Source organism: Heliangelus exortis, chromosome 27, assembly GCF_036169615.1.
Source record: "Heliangelus exortis chromosome 27, bHelExo1.hap1, whole genome shotgun sequence".
In the NCBI taxonomy this organism is placed as follows: Eukaryota; Metazoa; Chordata; class Aves; order Apodiformes; family Trochilidae; genus Heliangelus; species Heliangelus exortis.
This window is the reverse complement of record NC_092448.1, coordinates 1,238,419-1,254,286: the sequence shown is the minus strand read 5'-3', so window position 1 is coordinate 1,254,286 and position 15,868 is coordinate 1,238,419. Positions and strand designations below refer to the sequence as shown.

The 15,868-nt window shown below is 51.8% G+C and overlaps 2 protein-coding genes across 6 annotated transcripts in view; one reads left to right on the top strand and one right to left on the bottom strand.

The window, feature by feature from the left end:
* Positions 1 to 244: 244 nt before the first annotated feature.
* MVB12A (multivesicular body subunit 12A) lies at positions 245 to 4,598 on the top strand. 5 transcript variants are annotated; one of them, XM_071727023.1, is made up of 8 exons: positions 245 to 403; positions 501 to 753; positions 1,319 to 1,436; positions 1,530 to 1,658; positions 2,725 to 2,798; positions 3,125 to 3,189; positions 3,298 to 3,348; positions 3,475 to 4,598. In XM_071727023.1, the coding sequence occupies exons 1-8, from the start codon at positions 326 to 328 to the stop codon at positions 3,535 to 3,537; spliced, it is 831 nt and encodes a 276-aa protein (XP_071583124.1). In that variant the 5' UTR covers positions 245 to 325; the 3' UTR covers positions 3,538 to 4,598. The 5 variants fall into 5 exon arrangements, with proteins under 5 accessions (XP_071583124.1, XP_071583123.1, XP_071583125.1 ...); XM_071727022.1 differs by having other exon boundaries at positions 3,421 to 4,598; XM_071727024.1 differs by having other exon boundaries at positions 2,696 to 2,798.
* Positions 3,965 to 15,868, bottom strand: part of ATP13A1 (ATPase 13A1) — a 26,025-nt gene continuing 14,121 nt past the window's right edge. The window contains 12 exon segments of the mRNA XM_071727018.1: positions 3,965 to 4,345; positions 5,048 to 5,191; positions 5,949 to 6,060; positions 7,575 to 7,717; positions 8,436 to 8,632; positions 9,887 to 10,001; positions 11,283 to 11,464; positions 11,760 to 11,856; positions 12,941 to 13,140; positions 13,603 to 13,711; positions 14,214 to 14,339; positions 15,718 to 15,828. Coding sequence (XP_071583119.1) covers positions 4,235 to 4,345; positions 5,048 to 5,191; positions 5,949 to 6,060; positions 7,575 to 7,717; positions 8,436 to 8,632; positions 9,887 to 10,001; positions 11,283 to 11,464; positions 11,760 to 11,856; positions 12,941 to 13,140; positions 13,603 to 13,711; positions 14,214 to 14,339; positions 15,718 to 15,828 — 1,647 coding nt within the window. The 3' untranslated portion in view covers positions 3,965 to 4,234.

Below are 15,868 nucleotides of genomic sequence, written 5' to 3'. Positions count from 1 at the left end.
TCGACTTTTTTCAGCCACCAGGACCTTCCGGCCTCTGGAGAGCTCCCCCGTGCGCAAGCTGCTGGCTGCTCCTCCTCCAAAGACGCTCCTGGAGGGCTGAGAGGGGTTTTGGGGTGGGGGTCGCGCCCGGTGTTCCCGGTAATAAAGGGGAAGGGGCTCCCGGTGCCGCTTCCGTGTTTGAAACGCTCCGTGGGGTTTCCTCGCCGCTGATTGGCCCGCGGGCCCGTCACTCATCGCCACAGCCAATCGCCGCGAAAAGCCGCCCAATGGCTGCGCAGCAGCGCGGAAAGGGGCGGGGCTTCCTCCCGGCGCGGAAGCGGCGGCCATGGCGGCGGCGGAGGCTCCGCTGAGCGGCGTGGGATGGGCCGCGACCCCTGAGGCCGCTCCAGCCGGTTGGACCCCGGTGAGCGCCCCGGGAAGGGTCGGGGACGGAACCGGAGCCGCTACCGGACCCGGTGCAGCGGTTTTGTCGCCGCCTGACACGCTCCTTGTGCCCGCAGATCACCGTGACCGTGGAGGGCGCGGCGGCGAACCTGGGCAAAGGCTTCGGGCAGCGGAGCGGGGGCTACATCTGCGTGAAAAACCGGCGGAGAGCTGGTGGGCACCGGGGGGAGGGCTTGGTACCGGTACCGGTACCGGTACTGAGCTCCTGTCCTCTCCAGGCTGCTCCGGTAGTGACCGACGTGCAGGTCCTGAGCGACCGGAGCCCGCAACCCCCCGGCTACACCCGAGCCCCGGAGTTCCCGGAGCCTCGTAAGAGCCCCCCCGGGGGGTGAGGACCGAGCCAGGGAAGGGGTTCGGTTCCCTGGGGTTCGGTTCCGTGCTCCCCACCCCTCTCTTCCCGGTTCTCTGTCCCTTTCCTGCCCCGGTTTCCCCTCCCATTCCCGAATCCCCTCCTGGTCCCCATTTTCCCCCTTCCCAGTCCCCATCCCGGTGTTCCCCCCCATCCCGATCTCCCTTCCCTGCTCTTCAGTCCCTCCCAGACCCTTTCCCGGTTTTCCCCTCCCCTTCCCGGGTTCTCTGTCCCTTTCCTGCCTCAGTTTCCCCTTCCCGGTGCAGCCAGCCCGGTCCCACCCTCCCATTCCCCAAATCCCCTCCCATTCCCCATTTTCCCCCTTCCAGTCCCCATCCCGATCTCCCTTCCCTGCTCTTCAGTCCCTCCCAGACCCTTCCCGGGTTGTTCCGTCCCCTTCCCGGGTTTTCCCCTCCCCTTCCCGGTTTCCCCCTCCCCTTCCCGGTTTCCCCCTCCCCTTCCCGGGTTTCCCCCTCCCCTTCCCGGGTTTCCCCCTCCCCTTCCCAGGTTTTCCCGTCCCCTCAGGCTCCCGGAAGAAGCGACTTTACATCCAGGTTGTCCCCAGGGCCGCGGCCACCACCGCCGTGTGTGACCTCAAACTGAGCTCCAAGACCAAAATTCTCCCTCATTACATGAAAATCGGGTACGGGGGAGGCACTTCCAGCACCCCCTCCCCAAACTTGTTGGTTTTTTTTTCCCTTTTTACCCTAACACCCTTTTTGGGTCGATTTTCCAGGGAAATGGGAAATTTTGCCATTTGGTGTAAAAAAGGGGAGGTTCCCAAGCCCAGCCCCCCCCCCATCCCCCGGCCCAGAACCATCAGCACCGGGATGAGGCAGCTCCTGCTCCACCCCCCAGACCCAGGGTATGTTCCCACCCCCCCACCCCACATTTCCCAGTTTTATTTGCACCAGTTTGGAACTGGGAAAAAACTTTTCCACCTCCCAGTTTCAGTTGGGGCTCGTTTGGCCCTTTCCTGGCCACCAGGATTCCAAGGCTTTCTCCATGGAGCTGCTTCCCCTGCTCTCTCCTGGTGCTTGGGGCTCTTCCCAGGACTCTCCCCTTGGCCTTCCTGAACTTCAGGAGCTCCATCAGCAATCCCAGAACTCTCAGGGTTGGAAGGGACCCCTGGAGCTGGGAACATCCACGGGGAAAGGTTGAGGGGAGAAGGTTGGAAATTTCACCTCAACCTGAGGAGAAACTTTTGGACCATGAGAGGTTCTGGAATCTCCTTCTCTGGAGGCTCCCAAACCCCCCTGGATGGGTTCCTGGTTGGACTCCATCATCTCCAGAGGTTCCTTTCCAACTCTGCTGGATCTAAATCCCATTTTTTGGGGTTTTTGGGATTAGAAAGAACATTTTATGAGAATATTCTTAGAGGTTCTGGACTTTCCTTCTCTGGTGGCTTCCAACCCCCCCTGGATGGGTTCTGGGTGGTTTGGGGACAGAGTTGGGAACATCCATGAGGAAAGGTTGAAAGGAGAAGGTTGGAAATTCCCCCACAACCTGAGGAGAAACTTCTGGGCCATGAGAGGTTCTGGAATCTCCTTCTCTGGAGGCTTCCAACCCCCCTGGATGGGTTCTGGGGGAGCTCCAGGGGTCCCTTCCAACCCTGAGAGTTCTGGGATTGCTGATGGAGCTCCTGAAGTTCAGGAAGGCCAAGGGGAGAGTCCTGGGAAGAGCCCCAAGCACCAGGAGAGGGAAGGGAACATCCATGGGGAAAGGTTGGAGGTTGGAAATTCCACCTCAAGCTGAGGAGAAACTTCTGGGCCATGAGAGGTTCTGGAATCTCCTTCTCTGGAGGCTTCCAAACCCCCCTGGCTGGGTTCTGGGTGATCCTGCTGTGCCAGGGGGTTGGATCCAGGATCTCCAGAGCTCCTTCCCATTCTCTGGAATTTCCAGGGACACCAATCAGTTCTCCTCTGCTCCAGGTCCCCCCTGCCCCGCTGCAGCATCCAAGGTGCCCCTCAGCACGAGTCTCCCAGCACCATTTATGGCCTCTCAGGTAAAATTCCAAAACTTTTGTCCTCATATCCCAAGAGGAGGGAATTGAAACCAAAACTGGGGTTTTTTTTTGGGCTGATTTCTTCCTTCCTGGCTATTTTCTTGCTGAGTTTTCAAGACATTGCCCTCATCTGGCTCTGAGCCCTGAGCTTTCCTTCTCAACTCCTTTGCTTCAAGCAGCAATTAAGAATTCTTTGTGGAGTTCCAATTAATTGTGGGGTTTCAGGTAATTAATTGTGGGGCTTCAGTTAATTAATTGTGGGGCTTCAGTTAATTAATTGTGAGGTTTTCACAGCAGCTCCCACTCTGTTCCCACTTCTTTTCCAGCCATGGATGGGGTCCCTTTCACCCTGCACCCCAAATTTGAGCCCAAACTCAGCCCCAGTGCTCACGTGAGTCCTTCCTTCCCCTCCCCTCCCTCCTACCTCAGAAATTCCTCTCAATTACCTCAAAATTCCTCTCAATTTCAACAATTTTTACCTCATTTTTCTTTTTTTCAGGCTCTCCTTGCAGACCTGACTGTGAAATCCTTTGCAGATATCGAGAAAGAGGTAAAAGGGGCTGCTGGGACCTCTCCCCTGATTTTTTGGGGTGAAGATTGTGAATTTTTTGAATTTTTTCAGTACCAGCCCTTCCTCCTGACCCTCTTTTTGGGTTTTTTTTTTTTGGTGTTTTATTACAATTATGCTTTTGTGGTGGAAAGGACAGCAGCTGCCCGGCTCCCCCCTGGCCTCTGTTAGCACCAGGGAAGGATGAAAACAGCAACTGCTCCACTTCAGTTTCAGGGTAACCAATCACCAATTCCAAAAAAAAAAAAAAAAAAAATAAAAATAGCTTTTTTTCTCACCTGCCAAGATGTTTTGGGTAACACTTTAGCAAACACAGGGCTGGCAGCACCAGGTTCTGGGCAGGGTGTGGTGTCAATTCTTGAATTTCAGATTATTCCCAAAGAAAAAAAAACTCAGTTTTGGGGTTGATCTTGTTCTCTGTTGGGTTTTATCTTAATTTTTTAGGGTTTATCTTGATTTTCTTGGGGTTTATACTCTGTAGCAACCCCCCTCCCCACCTCCCCTTTGTTTTGTTGCTGCTCTTACTCCTCCAACTCCACAAAAAAATAAAGAATTCCCCCTCTTTCCAGCCCCACAAAGGAAAATTCCACCAAACACCTTTCAAAATACATCGATTTGGATTTATAACCAAATTCTGTAAACCTTTTCCTTGAAACATGATTCAGGGATGGTACAAAACTCCCAACAGCTGCTTGGAGAACCACCTGGAAACATGGAAAAAAAAGTGCTCGAGGGCTTTCACAGATGTGATTTTTTTTGTTTTGTTTCCACATGATTTGGAAGAAAAAATTTCCCCAACGAAGTTGGGGATTTTTTTTAGCAGAAATTAAGGATGATTTTTCACCACCATGGGGCAGGGGGGTCCCTTTCAGGAAGGCACTTGGAGTTTGGCACTCCCCAGCAGGAACTGCAGGATTCTGTCCACGAGCAGAGCCAGGAAGAAGTCAGCCAGCAACACTTCCACAATCACCACCTTGAACTGAGGACACAAAACACAAGGAATTCCTCCCAAATTTCCTCCCAAACTGCTGGGGCAAAGCCCAGAAGGGTTTGGGTTGGAAAGGACTTAAAAAAAAAAAAAAAAATCCATTTCCAACCAGCTCCCCCCAGCCCAGGGTGCTCCAAGCCCCATCCAACCTGGCTTTGAATGTGGAGCATCCACAGATTCCCTGGAAAAACCTTTTCCAGGCTCTCCCCACCCTCAAATTACAGAATTTCTTCCTCATTTTCAACCTCAATCTCCCCTCTTCAACTTTTAACCCATTTTTAACCCATTTCCCCTCTGCCTGCACCCAAATCCCTCCCCCAGCTTTCTTGTAGCCCCCTGAATTTTGGAAGGAACCACCCCCAATTCCTTCTTTTCCCAACATTTCCTGGGATTGCCTCCACCCAGCTGCAGAACCTTGGGATTTCCTGCAGTTTCTCAAGCCATGAAAAAAAATCCTCAGAAATTTCACAGGGTGCTGACAAAATCCTGGAATCTTGGGATGGGTTGAGATCCCTCAATCTTTTCCTCCCCCAAAAATTAGACCCCAAAGATCCAGCAGGATTTTCCCTCCACCCCCCCCCCCCCCCCCTTTTAATTCAAGAATTATGAGCACTCCTGGGATTAATCAACTCTTCAGCTTCCTCCAGAATTCCAGTTCCCAAACTGGGGCTGGGGGAGGAGCTGCCCACTCACCTCTGTGGGGATTTCCACCAACCCAAACTGCTCGTTGAATTCAGGGGAGGAACCTGTGAGGAGCCCAACGATGGCAAAACCTGAGAGGAGGATGCTCCACAGCAGAGGTTTGTTCTCCTGGAGGCTCTCCATGAAAGGATGACCCTAAAACCACCAGGAGATGGAATTTGGGACAATTGGATGGAAAAAAAAAAAAGTTTTGTTCTTCCAGAAGCTGCCCATGAAATCAAATCACTACCAGGAGAAGCCAGGAGCTGGAATTTGGGACAATTGGGTGTAAAAACCAAAAAGTTTGTTCTCCTGGAGGCTCTGCATGAAAGGATGACCCTAAAACCACCAGCAGGAAAAACCAGGAGATGGAATTTGGGACAATTGGGTGTGAAAACTAAAATTTATTCTCCTGGAAGCTCTCCATGAAATGATGACCCTAAAACCACCACCAGGAGAAGCCAGGAGCTGGAATTTGGGACAATTGGGTGTGAAAAACAAAAAGTTTGTTCTCCTGGAAGCTCTCCATGAAATGATGACCCTGAAACCACCACCAGGACAAACCATGAGCTGGAGTTTGGGAAAATTGGGTGTAAAAACCAAAAAGTTTGTTCTCCTGGAAGCTCTCCATGAAATGAAATCACCACCAGGAGAAGCCAGGAGCTGGAATTAGGGAAAACTGGATGTAAAAAAAAAAAAGTTTTGTTCTTCCAGAAGCTGCCCATGAAATCAAATCATCACCAGGAGAAACCAGGAGCTGGACATGGAGCAACTGGGGGAGAATTTGGGACAACTGGGTGTAAAAAAAAAAGGGGGAGTTTCCCCACCCTGAGTCTTCTCAGGACCTGGGGTGGGGTTTTTGCCTCTTCCTCCCAAAATGGTGGCACTGGAGACACAACTGAAGGTGACTTGCCTTGTAGTTGATGGCAAAGGTGGCCATCTGCATGGCCATGGACATGATGTAGACAGTGCTGTTCACCAGACTGGGCTCAAACTCCTTGTAGAGATCCACAAACTCCTCTTGTCTAGGAAAAAAAACCAAAAACTGGAGGTCAACAGCCCCAACTCCAACCTCACAGATGTCCCCTGCTCACCAACTCCAGTTTAGTGAAGATTTCTTGCCCAAACCCAGTTTCTTCCCCAAGTTGTGGCCTTGGAGGGCTGAGAGTGGAGCTACAGGTGTGGCATGCATGGGGATTTGCTTCAAAAATGATCAACCAGGTGGAAAAAATTGAGGTTTTTTTGTGTCTTAGAATCATAGAATGTCATGGGAGGGATGAAAGGGAGCTCTGGAGATCCTGGATCCAACCCCCTGGCACAGCAGGATCACCTTGGGATCACCCAGAACCCATCCAGGGGGGTCTGGAAGCCACCAGAGAAGGAGATTCCAGAACCTCTCATGGCCCAGAAGTTTCTCCTCAGGTTGAGGTGGAATTTCCAACCTTCTCCTTCCAACTTTTCCCCATGGATGTTCCCAGCACTGCCCCCAAACCACCCAGAACCCATCCAGGGGGGTTTGGAAGCCTCCAGAGAAGGAGATTCCAGAGCCTCTCAAACTGTTCTCATAAAAACGTTCTTCTAATCCCCAAAAAAACCCCCAAAAACCCAAAACCAAGATTTAGATCCAGCAGAGTTGGAAAGGAACCTCTGGAGATGATGGAGTCCAACCAGGAACCCATCCAGGGGGGTTTGGAAGCCTCCAGAGAAGGAGATTCCAGAACCTCTCATGGCCCAGAAGTTTCTCCTCAGCTTGAGGTGGAATTTCCAACCTCCAACCTTTCCCCATGGATGTTCCCTTCCCTCTCCTGGTGCTTGGGGCTCTTCCCAGGACTCTCCCCTTGGCCTTCCTGAACTTCAGGAGCTCCATCAGCAATCCCAGAACTCTCAGGGTTGGAAGGGACCCCTGGAGCTCCCCCAGAACCCATCCAGGGGGGTTGGAAGCCACCAGAGAAGGAGATTCCAGAACCTCTCATGGCCCAGAAGTTTCTCCACAGGTTGAAGTGGAACTTCCAAACCTTCTCCTTCCAACCTTTCCCCATGGATGTTCCCAACTCTGTCCCCAGCACAGGGAGGAAAACATTCAAGAGGGCCCAACTCTCAACCCTCGGGGGTGAAAAAAAAATTAAAATTTAAAAAACCCCTCTCAGGGCCCTTTTGGCCACCTGCAGACACTCCTGACTCCTCTTTACTCCAGGGTCACCCCCAGTTTGGGGACATCCTCAGATTTCCTGAGGCTGCACTCAACCCCCTCATCCAGATGAGGAAGGAAGAGATTCAAGAGACCCCAAAGCTCAACCCTGGGGGGTGAAAAAAAAATTAAAATTTCAAAACCCCCCCAGAGCAGAGCAGAGCAGAGGGGGAGCAGAACCTCCCTGCCTCTCCTCCCCACACTTTTCCTGCTGTTCCCCAGGACACCCTTGGTCCTCTTGGCCACCAGGGAACAGTGGTGACCCCTGGAGAAGTTCTTCATGAATTTTTGGGGTGTTTTTCAGCCTCCAAGCAAGGAAAAAAGGGGTGGAAGGGGGGAGGTGCCACCCACCTGGAGCTGCTGCGTTGCTGAGCACCTCGGTAGAGATGGACGAGGCTGAGGAAGTGGACGAGGAACTGGAGCAGCACGGTGAGCACTGTGTAGAGGTTGAAGATGTTTGGCAGTGGGCGTTCCTTGGAAAGGGTCTTCAGGGGCTGGGAAGGGGAAAAGAGGAGTTGATTTGGTTTTTCACCCATTTGGGGTGTTTTTTCCCCAGTAGGATCCAAGGAAAAGGCGTGATCGGCGTCCCCGGGAAGTGGGAGGCTCAGTGGAAGGGTTGGATCCAGGTTGTCCTGCTGTAACCTGGAGAAATCCTGCCCCCAGCACCCAGGAACCTCCCAAAATCCCAAACCCAAAGGATTTGATCCAGGTTCTTTTCTGTCACCTGGAGAAATCCTCACCTGAGCACTCAGGAACCTCCTAAACCCAAAGGATTTGATCCAAGTTCTCCTTTTCTGTCCCTTCAGCCCCCAGGAACCTCCCAAAATCCCAAAGGATTTGATCCAAGTTCTCCCTTTCTGTCTCCTCATCCCTCAGGAACCTCCCAAAGCCAAAGGATTTGATCCAAGTTCTTTTTTTCTGTCCCTTCAGCACTCAGGAACCTCCCAAAATCCCAAAGGATTTGATCCAAGTTCTTTTTTTCTGTCCCTTCAGCACTCAGGAACCTCCCAAAATCCCAAAGGATTTGATCCAAGTTCTCCCTTTCTGTCTCCTCATCCCTCAGGAACCTCCCAAACCTGAACTCAGCAACCTAACACTGGGCCTCCCAGCATTCATTTCTGACAATAAACCCAGGTTTTTTTTCCTTCAAGATGCTCTCCTGCTGGAATCCCAACATCCCCAACTGCTTTCCCAGGATTTCCCTGCCCTCACCTTGGACCTGGAGATGAAGAGGAAGCAGCCAGCCAGGAGCAAACCCTGCAAAGTTGCCTGAAAATCACTGAATTTCACCCCTTCCAGGTAGAGGACACTTTGGCTGTAGGCCAGGATGAGGGCATTGAGGGCAAGGATCTTGAACATCTGGAGTGTGGTCACCAGGGTGCAACGACCTTGTTTGATCACGTGGCAGACTGAGGAGCAAGGAAAAAAACCAAAAATTTGGGAAGGAAAAGGAGCTTTGGAATATTCCGGTTCCTTAATTTTCTGTTTTAGAGCTGGAGTGAGGCTTGAGGAAGGGAGGAGGTGAGGGGTTGGACTCCTGGAGAGGGGAAAGCTCAAATCCTGGGGTGAGTGCTGGGATGGTCGTGAGGAAAAGGATGTTGGGGGGGTGGAGAAAGGGATGGAGAACATGGAAGGGGCTGGAGAAGGGTTTGGAGAACAAGGAGAAAAGTTTGGAGAACATGGAAGGGGATTGAGAACATGGAGAAGGGGTTGGAGGACATGGAGAAAGGGATGGAGAACATGGAAAGGGTTGGAGAACATGGAGAAGGGGCTGGAGGACATGGGGAAGGGATGGAGAACATGGAGAAAGGGATGGAGAACATGGAAGGGGTTGGAGAACATGGAGAAGGGGCTGGAGAACATGGGGAAGGGATGGAGAACAGGGAGAAAGGGATGGAGAACATGGAAGGGGTTGGAGAACATGGAGAAAGGGATGGAGAACATGGAAGGGGTTGGAGAACATGGAGAAGGGGCTGGAGGACATGGGGAAGGGATGGAGAACAGGGAGAAAGGGATGGAGAACATGGAAGGGGATGGAGAAAGGTTTGGAGAACAAGGAAGGGGATTGAGAACATGGAGAAGGGGTTGGAGGACAAGGGAAGGGATGGAGAACATGGAGAAGGGATGGAGAATATGGAAAAGGTTTTGGAGAACTTCCAAGGAGCAGCTGAGGGCCCTGGGGGTGCTGCTCCTGGAGCAGAGGAAGCTGAGGGGAAACCTCCTGGCTCTCAGCAACCCCCTGAGAGGAGTTTGGAGCAGGGGGGGTCTCTGATCCCAAGGGAAAAGGGGAAGAGCCTCCAGTTGTGCCAGGGGAGGTTTAGGTTGGAGCTCAGGAGAAAACTCTTTCCTGAAAGGCTCCTCAGGGCCTGCTCAGGGCAGGGGTTGGAGGTCACATCCCTGGAGGGTTTTTCCAAAGCCTGGAGATGTTGTGCTGAGGGCCAGGGGGTGCTGGGGGAAGGGTTGGATCCTCCCAGATCTTTTCCACCACAAACCACTCCACAATTCAGAGCAGCCCCCTCCCCATTTTGTGTGTCCCCCCCCCCCAGCTCAGGGCTGCTCCTCCCCAAAATGAGTGGCCAAGCCCTGGGGACATTTTTTCCTTCAACTCCCCCCCTTTCTTTTGGCTTTTTCTTCCCAAATCCAGGACTCCTGGGCTCACTTACTGCACTGGATGGAGGAAAGTTTGGAGGTGAAGGGGGCAGCAATGCTGGCATCACCCAACTTCACCACGGGGACACGTTCCTCTTCCAGATCCTTCAGGACCTGGCTGAGCCTCTCCTGCAGGAAACAGGAGAAAAATCTCAACATCCACCTTTTATCCCAACCTGCTGCTGTCTCTCCTCCCACCTTTCCTTCCCAAGGGAAGTTGGGAAGCCACCAGCACCAGGTGGGCATCCAGCTGGTGGCCAAGTAGGACCTTTTCAACCCAAACTCAGGGTGCTGTTTGATGGGAAGGAGAAAGTTTGGTGTCCATGGGGTGTTTTGGGGTGGAAGGGACCTTAAAGATCAGTCCCATGCCCTGGGACACTTCCCACCATCCCAGGCTGCTCCAAGCCCCATCCAACTGCACCTTGGAAACCTCCAGGGATGGGGCAGCCACCTCCAGGATCATCCCATGGATCATCCAAGTGGGATCCATGGTCCCTTCCAACCCAAACCATTCCATGACCTGAAGATCATCTCATTCCATCCTTCTCCCATGGACAGGGACACCTCCAACCACCCCAGGGTGCTCCAACCCCATCCAACTGCACCTTGGACACCTCCAGGATCATCCCATGGATCATCCAAGTGGGCTCCAAGGTCCCTTCCAACCCAAACCATTCCATGATCCAAAGCCCATCCACTTCCAAACATCTCCCACGGGCAGGGACACCTCCCAGGCTGCTCCCAGCCCCATCCAACTGCACCTTGGACACTTCCAGGGATGAGGACAACCTGTGCCAGGGTCTCTCCACCTTCCCAGGGAAGAATTTCCTATGGAAATCCATCCCAAATCTCCCCTCTCCCAGTTTAAACCCATCCCCCCTCATCCCATCCCTCCAGACCTTTGTCCAAGGAGCTTTCCTGGAGCCCCTTCAGGCCCTGGAGCTCCTACTGGAAGGATCTGAAGGGATTTCAGGCTCTGGAAGTTGCTCCAAGGTCTCCCTGGAACCTTCTCATCTCCATCCTGACCAACCCCAACCTCTCAGCCTGGCTCCAGAGCTGCTCCAACCCTCCCACCCTCTCTGTTCTCTCCTGGCTTCATCCCAAGAGCTCCTTGGGATGATCCTTGGGAATCTCCTCACCTTCTTAAACCCATCCCCCCTCATCCCATCCCTCCAAACCTTGGTCCAAAGTCCCTCCCCAGCTTTCCTGGAGCCTCTCCAGGCCCTGGAGCTCCTACTGGAAGGATCTCAAGGAACATCAGGCACTGGAAGTTGCTCCAAAAGTCTCCCCGTCTCCCCAGAGCTGCTCCAGCTTTGCCCGTTTCCACTCCTCCTCAATTTATCATAAAACCAGGAGAAGAACCAAGGGGAAGGAGGAGTTGGAGGAGTTTTGGAAGCCCTGGTTACCAACCCTCTGCTCTGCCAGCTGCTCCTCACGTTGGGACATCACCCTCTGCTTGGCACCACGGGATGAAGGTTTCAGAGCCCCAGAGCCCAACGTCGGCACCGCCGCCCGCCCCTCGCCGGGACCATCCCGAGCTCTCCTCTTCCTTTCTGGAAGTCTCTCAGGAGCATTTGCCAGCAGTGCCACCCCTGCCAGAAAGTTAAAAAAAAGCTCAGCTGCAAGGCACAAAGGTTGTTTTCCTGCTGGGAAAGCAGCTTCACCCAAAAAGAAGACAAAAAAAACAAAAAAAAAAAACAAAAAACCCACACATTAAAAGGGAAGTGTTCTTCCAGGACAGCCAATTCCTGCTGGGAGGCTCCCACCAGCCTGGAGATGATTCCTGATGGTTGGCAGCTCCAGCCCAGCCCTCTAAAGCCTGGAGAATCCAAGGCTGGGGTTGTTTTTTTGGGAAGAGGAGGAGGTGGGAAGGACTCAGTCACTCACCCACGTCCGCGTGCTTCAGGGCCCCAACGTCGTTGGTGCCATCTCCACACATCAGGGTGACAAAGCCTAAACTCTTCAGAGCTGTGATGACAAATTCCTGTGTCCCAAAAAAAAGAGGAAAACCAAAAAAAAAAGGTGAGAGCTGGCACGCTGAGTGGTCCCACCTGGGTTCAACATCTTGGAAAAGTGCTGCTGCTTGGTCTCCAAAAGCTCCCGACTCCTTCTCCAAGGTTTCTTTTAGGAGCACGGGCAGGGACACTTCCCAACATCCCAGGGTGCTCCAGCCCCATCCCACCTGACCTTGGACACCTCCAGGATCATCTCATGGATCATCCAAGAGGGCTCCAAGGTCCCTTCCAATCCAAACCATTCCATGACCTAAAGATCATCCACTTCCAACCATCTCCCATGGGTGGGGACACCTCCCACCATCCCAGGGTGCTCCAAGCCCCATCCCACCTGGACTTGGAGATCTCCAGGGATGGGGCAGCCACCTCCAGGATCATCTCATGGATCATCCAAGTGGGATCCATGGTCCCTTCCAACCCAAACCATTCCATGACCTAAAGATCATCTCATTCCAACCCCTCTGCCATGGGCAGGGACACCTCCCACCAGCCCAGGGTGCTCCAACCCCATCCAACTGCACCTTGGACACCTCCAGGATCATCTCATGGATCATCCAAGTGGGCTTTAAGGTCCCTTCCAACCCAAACCATTCCATGATCCAAAGCCCATCCACTTCCAAACATCTCCCACGGGCAGGGACACCTCCCAGGCTGCTCCCAGCCCCATCCAACTGCACCTTGGACACTTCCAGGGATGAGGACAACCTGTGCCAGGGTCTCCACCTTCCCAGGGAAGAATTTCCTCCTGAAGTCCATCCCAAATCTCCCCTCTCCCAGTTTAAACCCATCCCCCCTCATCCCATCCCTCCAGACCTTTGTCCAAGGAGCTTTCCTGGAGCCCCTTCAGGCCCTGGAGCTCCCACTGGAAGGATCTGAAGGGATTTCAGGCTCTGGAAGTTGCTCCAGGGTCTCCCTGGAACCTTCTCATCTCCATCCTGACCAACCCCAACCTCTCAGCCTGGCTCCAGAGCTGCTCCAACCCTCCCACCCTCTCTGTTCTCTCCTGGCTTCATCCCAAGAGCTCCTTGGGATGATCCTTGGGAATCTTCTCACCTTCTGCTTTGGCACCACCCTGGCAAAAACCTGGATGTGTGGGATGAGCTTGAGGAGCTGCTGTTTGCTGACCCCTTGCAGGTGAGCCAGTCCTTCCCCTGTCACACAGAGGTCATAGTGCTGGGTCAGCTCTCCCAAGGAAGCTGGAAAGATGGGAAGGACCACAGCACCATCCAGGGATCTCCACTGCCAGCTGGAACCTGGAGAGGGAAGCAGGAGTTTGAGCCCAGCAGGTCCAGGAGGTGAGGAACATTCCCAGGATCCAACCAGGAGCTGCTCCCAGTGTCTGCACCAGGGACACGAGGCCCTGAGCCTCTCAGGTGTCACCTCCCACCTGGGCACAGGCTTTTTGGGGACCCTCCTCCCTTTGGGGACCCCTTCCCTTCCCTCCCACACAGCCATCAGCTCCCTTGGGTGCTCTCTGGATGGCCAGGAGACCCTCAAACCACCATTTTTTGGGGGATTTTTGGTGCTCAGACCACTGGAGGGAGGAGGTGGGCCCAAAATTCCAAGCTGGAGGACAAAGGGACAAAGGGACAGAGGGACAGAGGGACAGCCACCCCTCTGATGTCTTTTCCTTTGTCACCAGTACTGCCAGGAGGTGCCAGGTCCCAGGTTTTGGGTGTTGTCCCCCAAAAAGTGGAGGGTTTGGGGTGGGTCACCTGGGCTGAGGGGAGGCTGCAGGATGAGGGTTTTTTCCCTTTGGAGGAAGTGAAGCTCTCTGGCCACGTGGCAGGCAGTGAGGGGGTTGTCTCCTGTGATCATCACTACCTAAAGGGGCCAAAAAAAAAAAAATCAAAATCAAAATAAAAATCAGCTCTGGGTGAAGAAGCAGCACTTGACAAGGAATCTTTTAAGGCTCAAAGGATTTCTGTCCAGCTGGGATGCTGCAGGAGAGAAAAAGAAAAAGAAAAAGAAAAAGAATTGGGGTGGAAAAGACCTTGAAGATCATGGAGGCCCAACCAGGAAGATCTCCCTGCCTTCCCCATCCCCTTGCTCCACAAAAGTCCCCAAAATTCCCAGATTTTGGTGCTGCCAACTCTCCCAAAGCCCCAGCTCTTCCCAGCACCCTGAGGACAATCCTCTTTCTGCTGTCAGTAGCCAAGGTGCTGGTGGCCTCCTTGGCCCAACAACCCCAGGACCTTGTTTTGTGTCCTCTGGACCAGGATGAATCCCCCCAGGAGAAGATCTCCCTGCCTTCCCCATCCCCTTGCTCCACCAAAATTCCCAAAATTCCCAGATTTGGGAAGCTGAGGGTGGTGCTGAGGCTCACGTGGTGTGAAGCATTCTGGATCTCCCTGATGACAGCTTTGGAATCAGCTTTGAGAGGGCAGGAAACCACCATGAAGCCCACAAACCTCAGGTCACATTCCAGAGCTTCCCTCTTCATGTCTCTCACCTGCCAAAAAAGGAAAAAACCAACCCAAAATGTCACCAAAATGTCACCAAAAGCTCCATAGCAACCATCACCAGCTTCCAGGGGGTGGAAAAAAGCCACCTGAGATGCACAGAGCAACCCTGACCCATCCCCCAGCTTCTCCTGGAAGGTTTCTTGGGAACAAAGTTCTGGAGAAGCCATCAGGCTGCTCCATCCCAACCTCAAACCAGGCTGAGAGCTCCACACCTCAGAGAATCACGGAATGGGAAAGGTTGGGATCTCTGGAGATCCTGGATCCAACCCCCTGGCACAGCAGGATCACCTTGGGATCACCCAGAACCCATCCAGGGGGGTTTGGAAGCCTCCAGAGAAGGAGATTCCAGAACCTCTCATGGCCCAGAAGTTTCTCCTCAGGTTGAGGTGGAATTTCCAACCTTCTCCCTTCAACCTTTCCCCATGGATGTTCCCAACTCTGTCCCCAAACCACCCAGAACCCATCCAGGGGGGTTTGGAAGCCTCCAGAGAAGGAAACTCCAGAACCTCTCAAACTGTTCTCATAAAAATGTTCTTTCTAATCCCCAAAAAAACCCCAAAAACCCAAGAAATGGGATTTAGACCCAGCAGAGTTGGAAAGGAACCTCTGGAGATGATGGAGTCCAACCAGGAACCCATCCAGGGGGGTTTGGAAGCCTCCAGAGAAGGAGATTCCAGAACCTTTTTGGGCATCCTGGGCCAGGGCTCCTTCCCTCCCTCTTTCCCACTCAGAAATTTCTCCTCAGAAGGAAGAAAATTTGGGATTTACAAAACCTGAGGTGGAACTTCCCATCTTCTACCTCCAATTTTTTAATCTGCAGGAACCCAAATCCACCACCTGGGATTTTTTTTTTTTTAAATTTAATTTTTTTTTTTAAATTTAATTTTTTTTAAATTTAATTTTTTTTAAATTTAATTTTTTTAAAATTTAAATTTTTTTAAATTTAAATTTTTTTAAAATTTAATATTTTTTATTTTAATTTTATTAATTTAATTTTTTAAACTTAATTTTTTTAATTTAATTTTTTTAAATCTAATTTTTTTCAATTTAATTTTTTTTAATTTAATTTTTTTAAAAATTTAAATTTTTTTTCTAATTTAATTTTTTTTTTATTTAATTTTTTAAAATTTAATTTTTTTAAATCTAATTTTTTTTTCAATTTAATTTTTTTTAATTTAATTTTTTTTTTAATTTAATTTTTTTTTAATTTAATTTTTTTTTTTTTTTTTTTTTTTAGAGGCTCCAGATGGGAAAATCCACCACGGTCCCAGCAATTTTGGGGCCAAAAATCCCTTTTTTTTTTTTTTTTTTCCTTCTCCCCTCTGGTGGGGTCTCCAGGACAGACAGACAGACAGCCCCAGGTACCTGCTGGTGGCTCAGGTGTCCCAATTCCTTGTAGCCCAAAGCCAAAACTCTTGCCCCTTGGTGGGAAATTTCTGTGTGGACGTCGTGGTAGTTGCTGGGACACTGAGAAAGCTGGAAAAAAAAGCAAAAAAAAAGGAAAAAAAAAACCCCA